The sequence below is a fragment of the Ctenocephalides felis genome, unplaced genomic scaffold (genome assembly GCF_003426905.1).
Source record: "Ctenocephalides felis isolate EL2017-DRISC unplaced genomic scaffold, ASM342690v1 CF-g0.4_SCAFFOLD_03572, whole genome shotgun sequence".
In the NCBI taxonomy this organism is placed as follows: domain Eukaryota; kingdom Metazoa; phylum Arthropoda; class Insecta; order Siphonaptera; family Pulicidae; genus Ctenocephalides; species Ctenocephalides felis.
The window spans coordinates 29927175-29949077 of NW_020539726.1; the positions used below are offsets into that span (position 1 = coordinate 29927175).

General features: G+C 30.3%; 1 protein-coding gene across 1 annotated transcript in view; it reads right to left on the reverse strand.

Annotated features, from left to right (window-relative positions):
- Positions 1-21903, reverse strand: part of LOC113388360 — a 159853-nt gene that overhangs the window by 4579 nt on the left and 133371 nt on the right. The window contains exons 2-3 of the mRNA XM_026625746.1: positions 9591-9772; positions 3494-3704 (exon numbers count right to left, since the gene is read on the reverse strand). Coding sequence (XP_026481531.1) covers positions 3494-3704; positions 9591-9772 — 393 coding nt within the window. The remainder of the gene's footprint in view (positions 1-3493; positions 3705-9590; positions 9773-21903) is intronic.

The window sequence follows — 21903 nt, forward strand, 5'->3', positions numbered from 1 at the left end:
AACACTTTTTTTCAACAGTTAATTACAAGAAAACGGCTCGGTAGATTTTCACCTAAAATTAATCAGTATCATTCCCAACTAATATCTTTCGAATAGTTTTTGATATTTTAAAATCGGTTCGGTAGGATAAGCTTAAATGTCGACGAAAATTTAACACTTTTTTTCAACAGTTAATTACAAGAAAACGGCTCGGTAGATTTTCACCTAAAATTAATCAGTATCATTCCCAACTAATATCTTTCGAACAGTTTTTGATATTTTAAAATCGGTTCGGTAGGATGAGCTTAAATGTCGACGAAAATTTAACACTTTTTTTCAACAGTTAATTACAAGAAAACGGCTCGGTAGATTTTCACATAAAATTAATCAGTATCATTCCGAACTAATATCTTTCGAACAGTTTTTGATATTTTAAAATCGGTTCGGTAGGATAAGCTTAAATGTCGACGAAAATTTAATACTTTTTTTCAACAGTTAATTACAAGAAAACGGCTTGGTAGATTTTCACCTAAAATTAATCAGTATCATTCCCAACTAATATCTTTCGAACAGTTTTTGATATTTTAAAATCGGTTCGGCAGGATGAGCTTAAATGTCGACGAAAATTTAACACTTTTTTTCAACAGTTAATTACAAGAAAACGGCTCGGTAGATTTTCACCTAAAATTAATCAGTATCATTCCCAACTAATATCTTTCGAGCAGTTTTTGATATTTTAAAATCGGTTCGGTAGGATGAGCTTAAATGTCGACGAAAATTTAACACTTTTTTTCAACAGTTAATTACAAGAAAACGGCTCGATAGATTTTCACCTAAAATTTATCAGTACCATTCCCAACTAATATCTTTCGAACAGTTTTCGATTTTTTTAAATCGGTTCGGTAGGATGAGCTTAAATGTCGACGAAAATTTAACACTTTTTTTCAACAGTTAATTACAAGAAAACGGCTCAGTAGATTTTCACCTAAAATTAATCAGTATAATTCCCAACTAATATCTTTCGAACAGTTTTTGATATTTTAAAATCGGTTCGGTAGGATAAGCTTAAATGTCGACGAAAATTTAACACTTTTTTTCAACAGTTAATTACAAGAAAACGGCTCGGTAGATTTTCACCTAAAATTAATCAGTATCATTCCCAACTAATATCTTTCGAACAGTTTTTGATATTTTAAAATCGGTTCGGTAGGATGAGCTTAAATGTCGACGAAAATTTAACACTTTTTTTCAACAGTTAATTACAAGAAAACGGCTCGGTAGATTTTCACCTAAAATTAATCAGTATCATTCCCAACTAATATCTTTCGAACAGTTTTTGATATTTTAAAATCGGTTCGGTAGGATGAGCTTAAATGTCGACAAAAATTTTACACTTTTTTTCAACAGTTAATTACAAGAAAACGGCTCGGTAGATTTTCACCTAAAATTAATCAGTATCATTCCCAACTAATATCTTTCGAACAGTTTTTGATATTTTAAAATCGGTTCGGTAGGATGAGCTTAAATGTCGACGAAAATTTAACACTTTTTTTCAACAGTTAATTACAAGAAAACGGCTCGGTAGATTTTCACCTAAAATTAATCAGTATCATTCCCAACTAATATCTTTCGAACAGTTTTTGATTTTTTAAAATCGTTCGGTAGGATGAGCTTGAATGTGGACGAAAAGTTTTTTTCAAATTACAAAGAAACGGCTTGGCAGATCGTTGCACAAAACTGACAAACGATAGTCCTCACCGAAATACATCAAATGTCTTTTAAATTTCTAAAATCGGTTCAGGCGTTTTTGAGAAAACGTCGATCAAATATCTAATTTTGACAAATGCCAAAAAGACCATACCAATTTTTGCAAACTTTGACGAATTTTTAAAGCTGAACCAGTTGTCGTAGGGCCGTAATATTTTAGTATGATCTAGAAGACTATGGTATCTATCGTCAAAAAAATAATCATAAAAATCGTCGAAATTTTTTTTTTAAAAACTTTATTACAAGAAAACGGCCCGGCCGATCTCTACCAAAAACTAATCAGCACGATTCCCAACCAATATCTTTCGAACGGTTTTTGAATTTTCAAAATCGATTCAGAATTGCGGGCTAAAACGTAGACGAAAAATTTTTCACTTTTCTGCCATTTATGAAGAAACGGCTTGGCCGATCGTCGCCCAAAACTGACAAACAATAGTTCTCGTCGAGGTACATCGAATGGCTTTTAAATTTTTGAAATCGACCTAGCCGTTTTCGAGAAAACGTCGATTTACGGCAAAAAATCTGTTCACATACACACACACACACACACACACACACACACATACTTTTTCCAAATTTGGTCTCATTCGATTCAGAATGGCTCGAAACGTCGAGAAAACATAAAATTAGCGAATCGGGTTTTTTGATGAAAACATAAACTTCTCCTTCGGGAAGTTAATTAATAGTACCTTAATCATTTAATGTGTTAGTAGTTAAAATTAGTTCAAGCACTTTTGTCAAAATCTAATAAATTTATACAGGGCAAGGTTGCCTAAGTCGTACCCTACAAATGAAATCTTTAGCGCTTATTTATCTTAAGTTCGATTTTGATTAACAATTAATGAAAATTTTATTTCTTATTGAATTTTTTTTTCAAAAATGTGTATTTGGTAAGATTAAGGCACTCAGTCGTACCACCTACAGTCCTGTTTCTAAAAAACTATATAGGATTCCGTCAGAGATAAGATATTCTTTAGTGCCTTGTCAGTATGTAAAATGTATTTATTAAAATAATATCTATAATTAAATAATATTATCAAAGAGTAACGAATGTACTTTTAAAATAATCAAGCCTCTAGTGCTAAAAATTATTAGTTAGACCCATGCTTACCCTTCTGTTGATTTCTTATTGAAGGAAAAACTTTGGAATATTTTATCTATAAATTAGTTCGTTGTATTTTTTAAAATTATAAAACGTTCTTTATTAAACTGGTATCAGTAAAATATTTTGCACAAGTACGATTTAAGCTACATAGTCGTGGAAGTTGTCGTTCAAAATTAAAAACAACAAGACAACATATAAATTCTAGCATTTAATTATGCCTAAACAAGTTTAATAGAGAATAATGAATAAAAATTAGTAACGAAATCATGTAATGATCATATTCTTCTCATAAAAAGCTTACAATTAGCCCAAAAATATTTAAAAAAATCATAAAAAGTTTATTTTATTAATTCTTTTTTACAAAGTCGTCCAGGTTGCCAGTCGTAAACGCTTGAATATATAAGTAATAGTTCTATAATTGTACTAGATAATGTATTAAGAATTCATAATCATGAGAAAAAATACAACTAAGGTATGTCTTAAATAGAGGTACGACTTAAGCAACTTACTTTACTATTATTATTGATTTTTAATCAAAGTTAGTATTATGTTTGTGAGAGTTGCTGCATACAAAATGCATCAATAAAATTGTGATATCGAGATTTTCTTTATTTTCTCAGGATTTAATTTAAAATATCTCACCGACGACTTCCAAATGGACAAATATGCTCGCCGGAGGATGAGTCGAAATCTGGCATTCATACGTGCCGGCATCTTCCAGTTTCACAGATTTTATTTTCAGAGGCCAATGTCCCAGATGACGGACATGTTCGATGTGAAAACGCTCGTCACTCGAATATATTGCATTTCCCACGGTCAGAAGATGGAAGTCGCTTCGGCGAATCCACGTCACCTGAAAAAAAAATAGGTAAAAAATAATCATTACCACTTCAGATCGATTAAATAATCACTTTATCCATTGATTACTCCCAAGTTGACTCAAAATCAATCACACCGAGCGTTTCGAATCTGTTCAAACATTTCAGATATCAATTTCCTACGTGATTTCCCAATCTATATATATGTCACATAGTATGAGCATTACATAACATTGTGAAACGGCTTGAAATCAAAGGACCGTGAAATACATTCATCAGATTACCGGACGATATCAATTAGAGACGATGGCAGCTTTCCCGGCAACTGGGATACATATAACTATTCGGCCTAAGTACCAAACTACTACGACCACTTGAATCGAATCAAATGCTACCGATGATATTTATTGTTCGAGATAAAGTGAATGATTATCCGTACTAATCATTTGCAATTAAACACACCCACCAAATATATATGTACTAGATGATCCGACAGACGTTGCCCTGTACCCACGTATACAATTCAAAAGTTCCGATTTTTTTAATATGATATCCTATACTTTTTAATATCCTATTTGATGTATTCCCATTTGTATTCATTGTAGTCTTAGCATAAGCAGTATAAAAAATTTAGAAAAAAATAATATAGTAGGTATAAGAAATGTCTACATATTATTTTCTGCCGCAAAACAACAATATCCCGCTTGATTTTACCACATAACACAATTGCTTCAATAATTTAGTCAATGATTTTAATAATGTCATACGATATATTAGTTGCCTTTCGGCAATTATAATTTCTGAAGTACATTTTTCTTACTATTAAGTTAATAAACATTATTGTTTATGTTCAACTCTTAGATGAATTATTTGGTAAAATCTAGTTCATATGAGCACTCTTCAATCTAAAATCAACTTCCTGAATATTCCATATACAATGCCAAACAAATAAATTTTTGACACATGAAACAAACTTCTAAATCATTTTTTTAATAAGTAGAAATATTTTTTTGTATTGTTAAAAAATTTAGTGAAGTAAACCAAAATGCGCCATGCATAAGTTTTAAAAAAATAATGTATCTGCAAATTAGGTCTTATTGCGTTATTTATTAAACTGAATTATATAATTTCATCTGCCAAAATGTACTGTTGACTATATCTTATATTATTTTAATTTCTCGCTCATCTCAGCTACTTTTCGGCAATAATAATGTAGATATTACATTTTTTTTGTATTTTTCATTCTAATATTATCTAGGCTCATAATTTCAGCTAAGTGAATTGAATTGAATTCAAGTGAACTGACATTTCTAGCAGATGACAGTTCAAATGTTTTCAATGTCAAATAATGATAAGTGTTTTTGTGTAATTTTTACCATTTATTTCTACAATATTACTATAGTTTTATCGTTCGTTAAATCTTAGAAAATTTCTTCAACAAACTGTAAAAAGAATTATCAAAATTCGAATACCCGGTTAGGAGAAGTATCAAATCATACACTCTACAGAAGAATTATATATATAAGATATGTTTAAATTAAATGTTTAGATTGAAACTCAATGTATATTGGTTAAACTAGTAAAATTTGACAGATTAATCCCAAACGATTTAAAACTATGCTTACTGATGAAATTATTCTAAAGACATATTAGACAAAGTCCATTTATAACTATTTATAAAAAGAGAGTAATGATAAACAAAAGTACCAAAAATGTCCCTAGTTTGCTTCTGTTACCCAAAAAATTCAAATATTTCAATTTTTGGGGACGGCTGTCCACCTGAGTGGACAAACATACTCTGTGAGGTACAGGCTATTTTATAATCTCAGTTTGCATCGAAAAGTTGAATAAATTACATATAGCAGTGATAAACAGTGTTGTATTTTGAAAATATTTTTAAGTTATTTTAGTAGTAGTTTTAGCCCTTTTCTTTGCTATATCTATTTTAATATTTAAAACGACCGAGCGCTTTTAAGTATGGCAAAACGACTGATAAATTTAGTAAATTAATCAGTAGTGAAAATGAGTTTCAAATAGACATTCATACAGACAAATTTTACGAAATTACTATTTGCACCAAAGATAGTGATGAATGTGATGATGATATTATCCAACCAACAAAAAGAAGAAGTTCGACAAATTTAATGTAGAGCGGAAAGACATTAGCGAATGTGCCGATTCTTGTGCAATAATCAAGTTGGACATACATCAACAAACACCCCGACTACAAATACCAAGCAATATAAGACATCCGATAGATTATTTTACTTTATATTTTACAAATTAATTATTAGATAATACAATAGAAAAAAAAAACATTATGGCAGCAAAAAATGAACAAATATACTGAATAATATTCTAAATGCGACATGAGACATATTCTAAATGCGAGAGAAAGAAAAAGGGATTGTATTGTCTGTTCTGACAGAAAAGCACCAGGCGAAAGGCGGCGAACAACATTTTATTGTAAAACATGTCAAAATCAACCAGCTATGCATTTTGGAAATTATTTTGAACGTCACCATTCTATATAAAATGATCAGAAATAAATTAATATTAAAAATGTATGTCCTTCAATGACCACGAATTTTTATCAAACAAATTGCATAATATACACAATGAAATCAAGTTTACAGCCGGCACAATAGATTGTTTTTAAATCAGTGCCGTCTCGTAAGTGTTAATAATCAAAAACAACACAAAAAATATGCAAAATTGCACTGACAATAAACTAGCGTTTTATTATTATTTTGCAACAAAGAATAATTTACTAAAATATAATAATGAGCATAATTCCTGTTTTGAATTTAATTCAACACAACCAAAAGCGTTGTTGGTATTATCATTTAGGATTTTGTCAAAATAGAAAAAATATATTCATAAAAACTAAATCGAATTAAATGATAATTAAACACAATTCAGAATATTTCCGTAGAGATTGTCATTAATCATTATACAAACACGCGAGAAACGTGTCGAATAAACTCAATTTTAGTGAATTTGAATAATTACCTCTAAACGCGTTTAATAGTTATTTGCCCCTAGCTAAAGGCGGTGGAATTATTTTTTGTTATTTTCACGTTATAATTAAAGTACTTTTATAGAACTATTTTATCACGTGGATTATACAAAAATTTATATGTAAGGTCAGCTGTTATTAATTTTATGGGCAAAATAATATTTGAATATTACAAAATACGTAAAAATAAAATTATGTCCCGTACGAGAATTCAATAGTTATGTGGTCATAATAATATTAGCTTCTAATGATTATTATTAACTTAATTATAATCAGGATATACATGATGAATCGTAGATTTCAAGTATTGTTGCATTTTTAACGACGTCTTTTGAAACAATTGCACCTTAAGTGCAAATATTAGTATAGTGTAAGTGTACTTTTATATTTCCATTAAATTTGTTATATGTAAATAGCAACTTATTCCTTGTGGGTAGGACCTCAAATTATGTGCAAATAGTTTTTTTTATTCCAAGTTACAAGAATCTGAATAATTGTAAACTTCATGCAATGTGTTCATATAAATTTTAAATATTTTGGCATGGCCTCGCCTGAGGAGCAAATATTGGTTTCGTCCATCTAGTTCAAATATGTTACAATTGTTAAATTCATACAATTTTTCAAGGTTTACCTTTCACCTGGTTTTAATTCGTCCAATAGGATTCGTCCTAATATTTTGGCAAGTAAGGTCTATGCTGCAAGTGCACATTACTGCACAATCGACTTCTCAATCGACTCGTATAGAAAAATAAGTATATTAAATAATACAATTGTGAAAAAAATATATTAAAGATAAATAAAATAATTAAAAAAAGGATATGGTGCTAAATTCAATTTTGTAATAAAATTATTGCAAATTATGAACCTAATATGGACTTTTTCATAAATAAAGGTATTTTGAATGTAAACAGGTTTTTATGATGAATGGTTTCATTAGTCACATAACAATGGGCATTTAGTATAGCATTTCTTTACTTTTCTATATGCAAATAAAATATTTGATAAAATGTTGTTTTTTAACTCATTTATTTATTTTCAGCAGAAATCCAATGCTGAGGATAGAAGTGCTTAAAAACATTTCAGAAATAAAGTAAAGAAGGTCAACTTCACAAATCGTGAAAAATACACAATCATAGGATATAATTGTTATGATCCAGAACAAGTGAATAAAAACTATTAAAAAGTACAAGAACAATAAAGCAATGAAATTGAATAAATATATTTGGAGTTTTGTTTTGTGGACTAAAAAGCGTTTTTTGCGTTAACAGTATTGTGCCAAATTTTGCAACCAGGAAGACCACGAATCTCATAACTGAAGTTTACTAGATATTTGGAAATACAAATTAGAAGTATAGATTTAAATGGAAATTTGCGTTGATGAAGACACCTCTCAGTTCAACTAAATTTCTATTCATCCATCCTAATATTAATCACCCATTCCTCCAATACAATAATTTTAATCATCCATTCATAGACTCATAGTGATTGCTTTTCTCGATTTTTGAGCTATTTTTCTATCCGAGTTCATGTATCGTTTTTGTAGTATTTGTGTAGTGTTTTAAAAAGACCTTATATATTAATAGTGTTTCAGTGCAGTGATAGTGTCCTGTCTCCGGTTTTTGGTTTCGGGTTTCTGCTCAGCTCTCTTCTGGAAATCACGAGGTAAACACCGATTTTTTTAGCACAAATCGATATTTCATAATATATTGAAAAATTGTTTAACATTTTTTCTATTCTTCAGACAACAAATTGGTAATCGGGATGTTCCAGAAGAATCGGTGATTTTAAATAAAGGTCAGTGCATTTTTATTCCTAGGCATGATTTCTAAAGGTACAGTGACACGTCTCGTTGTGCGTTCACAAAAAAAACGTAAACTAGATTAAAGTTAGAAAGTTTTCAAATATTAATATGATAAACTAATTATATAATTACTATTTTGTCACAAATTGCGTTCAGCCTAATAAGACTTTTTAAAATAAATTTGAGTGTAGTGGATAATGAAATTCGCGTAAATTAATTATTTAGTAAAACAAATTAAGTGGGCAATTCTTATAACATAGCGTAGTTATGGCAAAGCTATCTTACGCTTGTTTCTTGGTAGTAAAAACTGTGAAAACAATCTTCTAATTGCTGTGCGATTAAGCGTATTTTACATATAAACAAACAAGAAAAAATGTACTGATAATAAAATCTTTGATGATGCAGTTATCGTAGGATTCTTCCTTCCGTGTTTATATGTAAAATACGCATGATAGTGATATTGTTTATGAAAGTTTGTACCTACTCGTCCACATAGATAACCGTTGATAACACTATTTATATTAGATATTTTTTTGTTATAATTTATTTTTGTTAATCAAGACTTTGATGTCTTATTTACAAAATTGATATGTGCAGAAAGAAAATACAATAAATAGAATATAAATTAAAAAAAGTTAAAATAAAAATAAAATAAAAACAGTAATACAAAAACTAATAACATAAATGAACTATGACGTGATGATGTATGCCGCGTACTAAGTCAGGGCGCGTGCAGACATTGGGCTAGGTGTTTGGTAGATCGGAAGGCCATTTTTTGCTTAGTCTTCTTAACGGTCTGTGAATCGCTTGAATAGTAGAATTTGTATGCTGGATTAATTTATTGTTGAATGATGAACTTCTAATTTTGATCATTTCGTTGACTGTAGATATTTCCAAATTCATATGTAGACAAAAGTACAAAATATACCAAGGCGCATTAGTTAGGATACGCAGAATTTTGTTCTGGCACCTGCTAATATTATATATGACTACAAATTTGATTATACTATAATCAAATATTGCATAAAAGACTTGGAACAACGGACACGTCACATTGTATATATAAAATTCTCGAATAGGTAAGCTTCTTTATTAACTTACCGTCCCCTGGCTAGATCTTTTCAGTGTGCAGGGCAGAGTGGCCGATCCTCCGCTCTGCGCCTGGACTCTGGTCCCATTGGGAGTCAGGAATGCATGATTCGTCTTTCCGACGCCGATTATTGAATTCGTTTTGTCTTCCGACGAGCCGTGAATATGCGATCTACGGTGTCTCCAACTATAGTCTGGAAATAGAAGGAAAAAGTTTAGATCTTTCTAATTACGAATGATATAGATTTTGATTTTATCGAAAACTAGTGGGGTGCAAATTCCTGAAATTTTCCTAACCGAAATTAAAAATCTTGGTACGGAACCCAAAAAAAAGTACACAAAATGTGTACACATTATTAAAATCTCTATATAATATCTGATAATTTGATGTACATATGTTCAGTAATTATTTTTGACCGCCAAATGACATTTTTTTAAGTTATTTTTATTGAGATTCCATAACCGCTGCACCTGGCTCCCTAAAAATTCAATCAGTTTTTTAACAATACAAGTAAAATGTTTTTTGAATTATTAAAATCGGACGTTACGTTCTCTTAAAAACTGAGTTACCGTTTTTGGCACTTTTTGCCCCATACTATCGGCTAGATCTGCCTGCAAAAAAAAAAACTAATCAGTACGTCTCCTTATCAATACGAATCGAATGTTTTTTGAATTATTTAAATCGGGTGATCGATGTTCCCGAAACCTACGACGAAAGTTTGTATCCGCTAGATTACTTATCTATGGGTCCCGTGCCTATGTTCAAATTATCAGATAGTTGCTTGTTTTATATGTGTTATTTGTGGTGATATAATTTGTTTGGTTTTCAAAATATAATTGCTTAAATTTAAATTAGAGAGCACAAATTCCTTCGTGCTCTGCGCTACTCTATAGTTATTAGTGTCATTTTCCAATCATTAATAAATATGATTTTGAGTTGGCGTTTCCTTATTAACAATTGCACCTATTTCAAAATTTTACAAGCCATTTGATGAAACTATATGAGGACTTATCATAATGGTATGATTTCATCAAACCGCTTCTCAAAAATTACCAGAAAAAAATTACCAATTTATTTAATAATAACTATATTCTGAATCTAATAACCGAGTCTATCCACCACTTAATATTTCCTCAAATATCTCTCACCGAGTAAATCAAGGATTGCTTTCTCCTTATTACAAGACTAATCTCTTTGGTCTAATCGATTTCGAATAAGCGCGTGTTTCGTGTGTGAGCCTGTGCAGAAATGTCTTAATTTAGTGTTTCGGCCCAGAATTGCGTTTTAGTATAGCAGTGTGTACAAGCGTTGATATATTAGGGACACTTCATCAAACGCGCCAGTAGGAGTAGAGGTAGGATTGCAGGATTGTAGGAAGATACATAGAACAAAAACAACAACGAGATAATTCCGTGAGCTGAACTGAAACACATTCTGGATGTGGAATACAACGATTGTCAAATTCATTGTGTAGGGTATAGCAGGGCTTGAAGATCCACGACTAAAAAGGTGTGCCATCATTAGCTCAAAAACAAGTAAAATATGGAATTTTTAAATGATAATATTTTAAGTCAGGGTTCGTTTGTAGGTGAGCGGTTAAGAGCGATGGGACCTGAATCAGAGGTTCCGGGTTCGATACCCACTTCGAGCAGCCTCTGTTGTCAGGCATCAGTGACAACGGATTTCACTTGGATATATAGATAGCAATATGTTTTCAAGTGAAATTAGCCCTCAGCCGGCATTGCTGCACCATTAAAAATACTCGCCCTATTACAGAAATTGTAGGGGAAAGCCGGTCTGCGCCAACCACCGGACGCTCTATTTAACACGAATTATTTAAAGCCAGTATAAATCTTTTTACTTCAAACTACAAGTGAAAGGGGCACTGGGGACATACAAGTACAGAAGCACGCGCCAGGACTCGCCTGTGACGCACACGGCCACGGCGAGAGCAACCCTTTTCTGTTTTAGGCGCAAAATCACGACGTCACCTAAATATCAATGGAAGTAAATCTAGCATATTTATGCATTTACATTTAAGTGGCCTGCAAAGATAAAAGTTGTACTTGATTGTTATCCGTAAAATAGTAGAATATTATTAGATCTTTCAACCATCACTTAGTGCCAGAAGTAGACATATTGATATTTCTTGTGAGAATTTACGTAATTTATTCCAATTATTCAATTTTGTTCTCTATGAGTGCTAACGATCACTACATACCTCAATTTTACGTATTTGCGAGTCAAAAAATGAAAAGGTTAAAAATGCACCAGCTGAGAGCATCGGTGTGGCCCAGCCAAAAGGGTGGATGAATAGTGACTTTTTTTGCAATATATAAGAATATTCGTCAAAGACACATGTGCAGGCATTACAGGGTGTGGAGATGGTTAAATATGTGATCAATGCAGGTTATTTCGAAATGTTCGGTACTGGGTGCCGCTTTTTAAAAACATATTTTTTGATAGCAAAGTTTGATTGATATTGATAGTATTAATAATTTCTAAGCAAAGATTGCGGTTTTGTTATTTTAGTTTGATTTTTAACGTTGTTATCTAACATAAATCATAATTTAATAAACATTTCGTAAAATATATTTTGATTTATTTATAAATAACCTTAGGTGTCCGCCACTTAGGGACTTTCCCCTAATAATAATATATCATACAGAGATGTGACAACTGTTTAGGTTGCCATCTGTCAAACAGTCTAGGATTAAGGCAAAATTAGCACTAAAACTTATAGGACTATTAGGTTCTGATTGCTGTTCAAAAATAAAAAAATAAAAAAAATAAAAAAAAACAATAAAAAAATATGAGTAGAGTAAGAGAAGTAAGTTTTCGCCTTAAGTCGTGCGACGCTGTCAGTTTTTTAATGAAAGTATTTTTAATGAAATTTCCTATCAATTTTCCTGGTAATTTGAAAACGTCGATGTATATACATATATATTGTTATCCATAGAACATGTTTATGTTGCGTAACAACTAGAACAATGTATTCATTGCCATTAATTTTATCAAATGAATTGCCACAATAACGATAACATAGAAAGCGCGTTAAATTTTATCTGATGCTTTTACATATTACGCTTTGTAAATTTGACAAAGGAATAAATTATTTGGTCATTTCGACAATTTCCTGCTTTTAAGATAATTAAAACAGGACCTTTGATAATAGTGCTGTGTTTGATAAAGATATTATTTGTTGATTGTGAAAACTCTATTAATGCATAGAAATATAGAAAAACGTTATTGTTTTATATTTCACTGTTTAATTTTGTTAAAAGTAGTAGTTAAACAAAAAATAGTAGAAGAAATATATAATTCATATGGTAATAATAATATTGATTTTTAAACATAAATATTTTAGAACAGTTAAACTAACATTTGTTTTGGTAGCAATCTCACATTGGCAACATTTTCTAATTATGATATTAATAATTATGTTTTTTCAGAATTCATAATTTCTAGTAAAAATTTAGTGTTTCCCAATGGGATATTTATTAAACTGTAGTAAAACTTTCATTTATTAAAACATTAAAACATTTATAGTTATATTACCATATCATTTCTATTTAATATGATAATAGAATTTAGCAAATTCCTATTAAGAAATTGGAAAATTGTTTTTCTTAAAGTTATTAGTAAATTTTAATATAATATATACGTTTATATCTATCTATTTTTCAGATTTAATTATATTACTCATATTTATTAAAAATATAGTATTTTGCATTTTCAAATTGAGGTATTTGTTAACTTAAATTTTAACTCACCCCAAAATTGAAAATGAATTTTTTTGCATATCTTCACGTTTGGAAAGTTTCTGAGCATTTTGGCATACCTCAGAAAAATTGGATGTGTGTGTTGTATGTGGATACAATTTTTTCGTCCACGATTTGATTTCTACTGATGGTCCAACCGTTTTGGAGATACGGAGCGAAGAGTGCAGAAAATAGAAATCCAGTTGTTGAAAGCGCGGAGCATCCGATTTGAATGATTCAAAAAATATTCAATTTGTAATAATAGTGAAAAGTGGTTACTAGTTTTTAGCAATGACAGGTTCAGCCAATTTTGAGATAAGGAGCTAAATAAATTGGATAAGTACTTGCGTAACTAGTTTTGCGACTGGCTGAGCCATTTCTTTGAAATTGGCACAGAGTTGTAAAAAAATCGTCAATTTTTTTTTATTCAGCAATATATTTAAGTAACATTAAGTAAATATTTTGGCAATTATATGTAAAAAGTCATCAAAAATGGCCAATCGACTTTGCAATTATAGAAACCCTTCAAAAACATTGGTTGAAAATCGTGATAATTTTTGGTAAAGATCGGCCGGGAAGTCATTAATTGCAGAAAATGTGTTTTGATGATTTTTAATGTAACTTTTCTTTTTGATATCGATTAGGTTCCTGAAATATTATTGGTCTACAAAAACTGGTTTCAATATACAAGATAACTAAATTAAATATGGATTATCCTTCAAAACAATCCTCTGCCACGTGTATTATATCTTACAAAAATATGTACATCTAACACTGACTCCGAGTATATATAAAATATCAAATCATCAGCTTATACTGTACTGTATGAAATCACTGAATTGCTACCTCGATAAAGAGAGCAAATTTAAAATGTAAGAGAGCATCTCAGTACGAGATTGCACGTCAGTTATACGGACGGACAAGTTGTGTGCATTAGGTAACCGGCTTATGCACTCACTCTGTCACTTAAGACCTCCGACCGACAGACCTCCAGACCGCCACACCGCCACACCGCCGCCAAAGCCCGCCACTGATGGAAATAAAACCTCAGTCGGAATTGTGTTCCAGAAAACACTACAATATTTACAGTAAAGAAACATGCTCAGAGAGAGATATTGTGAATAGTTGATTTTAGTCGCATTAGACATAAGACGAGTTGCAAATATGTTTTATGGGATAAAATCTACATGTTCAATATAAATTCAACATCTATTATTAACTTTAAACATATTTATCGTCCCAAAGGGCGAGTATAAATTACCAGAAATTCGCATTATGCTCTATGACATGTTGGAGACCATCGATCTAGTGATGCACGACATCGAGTCTTTTCGTTTCGCTGAAACTTTTTGTACCGCAATTTTAAATTTTAAAATGTGTGATTTTTAAATTCTCGTTAAAATGTTATAGTAATTGCGAAAAAATCAAAAATGAAAATGTTTGCATATCTTTACGTTTCAAAGATTTCTGAACATTTTGGCATACATCAGAAAATATTGATGTTAGTGTGTGTGTGTATGTTTGGATGCAATTTTTTGTCCACGATTTTGGGCGCAAAAATGAACTGATTTGAATGGTTCTGAAAGCATTCGATTCGTATTGATAAGGGGACGTTCAGATTAGTTTTTAGCAAAGGCAGATCTAACCGTTCCCAAAATACTGGGCAAAAAGTGTCGACAACAATAAATCAGTTTTTAAAAGAACGGAGCGTCCGTTTTTAATAATTTGAAAAACATTTTACTTATATTGACAGGATGAAGAACTGATTGAATTTTTGCGAAGGAAGGTCAAGCTGTTTTGGAGAAATAGTAAAAGAAGTGAAAAAAATGCCATTCGAAGGTCAAAAATGATGGATAGACATATGCACATCAAATTATCAGATATTTTATGGAAATTTTGTATCAATTTTGTTTACAGTTCTATTGGTTCCTTGATATCGTTCGTCCATTAGACGGCGAATTAGATGTTTGAAAATTATAAAAAAATGTGACTTTTTTAAAAACACAGATTTTTTTATTGTATGAAAATTTTTAAATTTTTTATTTACTATTTTTCATTGTTTACATCTTTGCCAGGGCAAATGTTTAGTTGTTTTTTTACCTTACCCACGTGTAAGATTTTATACTTAAATAACATAAAATACTGCTGAACTCAACTTAAAGTTAACAATACACCTTATAAACAATTGAATATATATTAACTTAAAAATTATATTGAGATTTTGTAAAATAAACAACATTCCTAACAGTGTCTCGTATCTCCTGATAGCTACATCGTAATCGTGGTAGTTATATATCTTTTCTCCTTTATTATATTGCAAATATTGTTGTTAAAAAATTATCAACTTTATTGGTTTGAGATATTGATCGTAAACCTTTTTACCCGCGGATCATTAAGTTCTATTTCATCCTATTACTAAAAGACTAATGAAAAAGTGTGCACGTAAGGTTCACACGCGATTGAAGTAAAACATTTTTGCTATTGTACGAGATGGCATTTAAGTTAAAAATGTATACATCATATAACAAGTTTGAATAATGTTTATTAGTAATATGGTAACAATCGTGACGCACACATTTATTAGTGTCAACCATTATACACATTTATATAATGATAAATTATAAATTATATATTTATAATAGTATTAAAAATATGTAAAATATATAAAACGAATAATTTAGGTGAAGCCATACTTCAAATATGATATGATCGGTTTGTCATTGTAATTAGCATTTAGGAATGAACCTTCATTAGAGAAATTAAGTATTGCTGATTAATAACTTCTATAATATTCGTTCACACAGTGGATTATGTTAAACAACGCCTAAACAAATATTGTTTTCGCAACTTCATTCATCATGTAATAATTATGTTTGAAGAACTTCATGTAATTAAAATTAACATACATTCATTGATTGATGGTATTTTTTACTTTTTCGCTGGACGCTGGCGATATAACCTTATTCTTTGAACAGCTGTAATATCTGTTTTGCCTAAAAATATTTTCCATTTCAATAACTTCAAAGATTTATAGAAACTACGAATAATATAGAAATACGGCACAAATGTTTAATTTGTTTTATTATTTTCAAGGAACAGTGTAAAATATTTTTCTGATTCAAGCATTTTTCATTAAATCAACATTTGTACTACGATGTAACTTTAAAATGTGTATTTTATTATGCCGAAAGGAAATAATTTAATAAATAGAGGAAAAGGAAATTGTTGATATCAGTACGCATACAACGACAGATCTCTATTCACATACGCGACGACTAATCACAATCAACATGTATAGTAATGATATTATCGAGAGGATATGACGAAACATTGGCATTTGACTATTATCTTATCTTATCTGCCGTAACGCACTTCCGTTGTATTTGTACGTATTTGCACCCTAGTCGCGCCTAAAGAAGTTTCACATCAAAAACTAAAACAACTTTTCATAGTTCGTTCAAGATTGAATCATACGTTCCACGTTGAAAAATATTCCATTCATTTCTATAACTCGTATAAAATTTATACAAATGGTTCTTCCAAGCAAAGAAGAAAATTTCTACTATTTCCTCCTCTTGCATCGATCAATCAGTCGTGTCTAATCCATTTCCGTTCTATTTGTCAAAATTTTATTCATTCGAACGCTTCTCCGAGTTGCTGCTCCTGCTGCTGCTGCTGCTGCTGCAACAGCCGCCTTTTCTCTATGAGCTGCGAGCTGTCGACGGAGCGGCACTTCCTGCAATCTGTGCTTGAGCGATTTTTATTTGAAGAACACTTGCACACGTCCGAGCGACGTTGTACGATATGAAATGTTTGAAAATCATTTTTATAGATATTTCACGATGATGGATTCTGAGAATTGTATTGGAAGCTGTTAGATGATAAATATGCTTTGAAACACTAGCTTTGAAAGTGTTTTTGTTATTGCGCAAATCTGTTTTTAATGTTGTTTCAATATATTTTTCAAACGGACACGATTCGATAGTCATTAAAAAGTAATGCGTTTGCATTTTAGCAAGAAAACCGGAGGACATTCTGAATTTTTTTTTTTGCAGTAAAACTTCTTTAGGCGCGACTAGGGTTTAAATCTGTACAAATGCAACGAAAGTGCGTTACGGCAGATAAGATAAGATAAGAGTCGAGTGCCAATGATTCGTCATTCGCTCTCGATGATTTCATTTCTATACGGGTCGATTGTGATTAGTCGTCGCGTATGTGAATAGAGATCTGTTGTTGTATGCGTGCTGGCATCAACGTTGTATGCTCACCAATATCAACAAGGAAATAGCCATAGATAAATTAACATTATAAAGTTACATCGTAGTACAAATCTTGGTTTAATGAAATATGCCTGAATCAGAATAATATTTTACCCTGTTCCTTAGAAATTATTTCTATATTATTTGTAGTTTCTATAAATATTTGAAGTTAATAAAATGGAAAATATTTTTTAGGCAAGACAGATATTACAGCTGTTTAAAAATGAGATTATATCGCGAAAAAGTAAAAACAATACAAGCAGTCAATGAATGTATGTTTACCTTAATTACATGAGTGAAGTTGCGAAAACAAAATTTGTTTAGGCGTTGTTTAACATAATGCACTGTGTGAACGAATATTATAGAATTTATTAATCAACAATTACTTCATTCCTCTTATGAAGGTTCATTTCTAAATGCTAATTACAATGACAAACCGATCATGTCATATTTGAGGTATGACTTAAATTACATTATTGTTGTCAAATATTATACATATTTTTAATGCTATTATAAACATATTATTTATAATTTATCATTATATACATGTGCATAATGATTGACACTATTAAATGTTTGCATCACGAGTGTTAGTTACATGTTGTATTTATTTTTATTTAGTAATGTTTTATTTAGTAATATTTTTGAAATTAATATATCCTTATACACTGATTATATTTCTAAAAACTAAAATTGAATACGTGCCATAACTATTATCTACTAAATCAAGTAAAAACTAGTGGTGCATGGCATAGTGCCTTGAAGCAAATTGCTGGAACTTTCGGTACCCTAATAAATTATTCGAGGAATACTAAATGTTTTTCAATACATTATTATAAATACGGTAACTCATATATGTTTTCAGAAAGAAGAAAGAACAAAACTTAATCAATCGATTTAAAATGAAGGATATTGTCTAATATTTATAAGAATCATATAAGCCAAATTGTTAAGATTAAATAAGTTAAGATTATTCATTTACAGCGTATATGTGAGCTTTAGAGCTTTAGCTAGAATTAAAATTAAAATCAGAATTATTTTCGATACTAAAGAAAATTTTTTTTTTTTGAAATTGAAAAATAAATGAAAAATATATTTTTCACAAAAGCAATTGTTTTGTCAACACAAGCAGAAAGTTGTTTTGAATTATTCAAATCGGATGCCTAGTTTTTGAAAAACTGCTCAATTTTGCACAATTAGTTTGGTTTCTTAAAACGGTTGAACTTGCCTTTGCAAAAAACTAATCACCATTTCTCCCCGTCATTACGAATTGGATGCTCTTTGAATCATTCAAATCGGATGTTCTGTTCTCTCAAAAACTCGATTTTTATTTTCTATTTGTTCCGTATCTCCGAAACAACTGTACCTGCCGTTGCTAAAAATTAATCAGTGAACTATTCAAATCGGTTGATCCGTGCGCCTGAAATCGTAATCGAAACATTGTATCCATACATACATATTTTATATATATATATATATATATATATATATATTTTTACGCCTCTAAAGTTTCTGAACATTTTGGCACACTTTAGAAAAAAATGTTGGTTGTATTTGTGTGTGACGATTTCAACTCTTTGAAAGCAATGTGGTTTACTGATCATATCAATATGCTTACTGAAAGCAATAATGGAAACTTGTTAGAACAAACGTACTTCATCTTTTTTCCTATTTTGGAATCAGTATAAATCATCTGTTACGACGACTATCTTTTCAATATAAAATTATTAGTTTTCTAGTAAAATAAGATTTATTTTCAAATTAATCTTTATGATATGCTTTATTGAAATATTATAAACCCATATAATTTAATTTGGCTAAAAATAAGTATTTTCAATAACTAGGTTAAATTATTCTAGGTTAAACGATTCTTTCATCATAATAGCTCAATTTCGCCAATAATATCCATCTCTTCTCTAACTTTTGAGCTACTTTTACTTCTCACAATGGCATTGGCATTGGCATGTGCGATTAATCATTCTCATTCGAGTTGAGTTGCGGATTTTAAACGATCGAATGTCTATTTGATTAATTTTGCTTCTTTCTCTGACTGAATAATACCTACCCTACTACAACCGCATTCGAAATCGTCGATAATAAATTATGGCTTTTGTTTGAGGAAAAACGGAGATAAAAATTAAATGAAGTGTATTTGAATATTTAGACAATGTCGAGATTTTCCTAGATATAGATACATTTACATAATATATTTAAATAACATAATACATTTAAATAATATATTTATATAATATATTTGTCAAAATGCCAATATTTTATTATCATAGTCAACCGCCTCATCGTGAATCTCTAGAGCAAAAGATGCAATTGCGTCTAATATTATTATAAGTTGCTGTGTTAATTGTCTTAATTTAATTTAATTAGATTCAATTAAGCACTTCACCCCATTTAAAAGTTATTTCCAATCCAATATATAATATTATAGGTGCAAAATAGAATTATTGACATTTCACTGCATCGTCTACTGGCGCAGAGTAATTACTACACAAACTGTTATATGGCTGCTGTGCAATTAACTTAATTACTTTTATCAGGTTCCTGTAATAAAATTAATCAAAATACTGAAGCAATTTAATGAAATTGCTCTCTAAATGATGGGAATAATATATCATTACAATGTTTTGGACTGAACACTTTGAAAAGATTTCTAAAAAGTTTGTTTGTTCTTTAGCGTCTAATGGCGTTTCTGGGATTAAGTTAATTTTTTAATGTATTAAAATTAAAAAGAACATATAAAATTCAAGGTCGCTTTAATTATTATTATAAAATTAATTATATTATGTTACTCTATATATAATTATTAACCTCCTGTAGGATAATAAATTTTCTTGTTTTTGACGCATATATTTTTAACTTCCCCAAGAAGAAGTTTATGTTTTCACAAAAATCCGATTCGCTAATTTTATGTTTTCTCGACGATTCAAGCCATTCTGAAACAAATGAGACCAAATTTGAATAAAGTATGACCAAATAAAAATAAAGTGTGTGTGTGCGTGTGCGTGAACATATTTTTTGCCTAAATCGACGTTTTCTCAAAAACGGCTCCACTGATTTCAAAATTTTTAAAGCCATTCGATGTATCTCGATGAGGACTAGCGTCTATCAATTTTGTACGACGATCGGCCAAACCGTTTCTTCGCAAATAGCAGAAAAGTGAAAAAAAATTCGTCCACGTTTTAGCACGCAATTCTGAATCGATTTTGAAAATTCAAAAATCGTTCGAAAGATATTGGTTGGGAATCGACCTGATAAGTTTTTGGTAAAGATCGGCCGGGCCGTTTTCTTGTAATAAAGTGTTAAAAATTTTTTTCGACAATTTTTACCATTATTTTTTTGGCGGTAGAAGATACCATAGTGTTTTAGATCATACTAAAATATTACGGCCCTACGACAATTGGTTTAACCTTTGCCAAAATTAGACCTTTCATCGACGTTATCTCAAAATACCTGAACCGATTTCAGAAGTTTAAAAGTCATTTATTGTATCTCAATGAGGACTATAGTTTGTCTGTTTTGTGAGACGATCTACAGAGCCGTTTCTTTGTAATTTGAAAAAAAAGTGTTAAACTTTTCGTCCACATTTAAACCCATACTTCCGAATCGATTTTAAAAAATCAAAAACTGTGCGAAAGATATTAATTGGAAATGATACTGATTAACTGTTGAAAAAAAAACTTAAGCCGATTTCTATGGAACTTTTTTTTGGCGATATATATCATGGTCTTACAGAACTTACTGAAATATTACGGCCTTACGACAAGTAGATTAAGTTTAAAAATTTATCAAAGTTTCAGAAAATAAATAGTTTTTCTGTCGTTTGTTCAAATTGAAATTATACCATTTACTTTGGTATAACGATAGAGTACTTGGTCTTGATGAACATACTAACCCATTAAAATCCTACGGAAACTGGCTCTATTATAAAAATTGTTAATTTTTGAAAGTTTGCTTTTAGAAAATACTCCAAGTGTTTGTTCGTTTTTAATTATGTGTAATAAATCCCTTCGCAATACTTTCAATTACTCATAAATTAATTAATTTTTTATTGATTAAGTCGATTATTTACACAAATCGGGAAGTTCATGTAGCTTGCATCAAGGCAAAATATCAATACCAACTAGTTTAAAAAATAAAGTCCGATATCTTTTGTTATATTATTTTTGTTCTTTATGAAATAACGTTATGAGTTAGAAGTTATTTGGTTTTTCTTGAATAGGCCAAAACTATTTGAATTTTTTTCATTTTAACAAACGTAATATTGCAATTCCAAAATATGAATTGACATT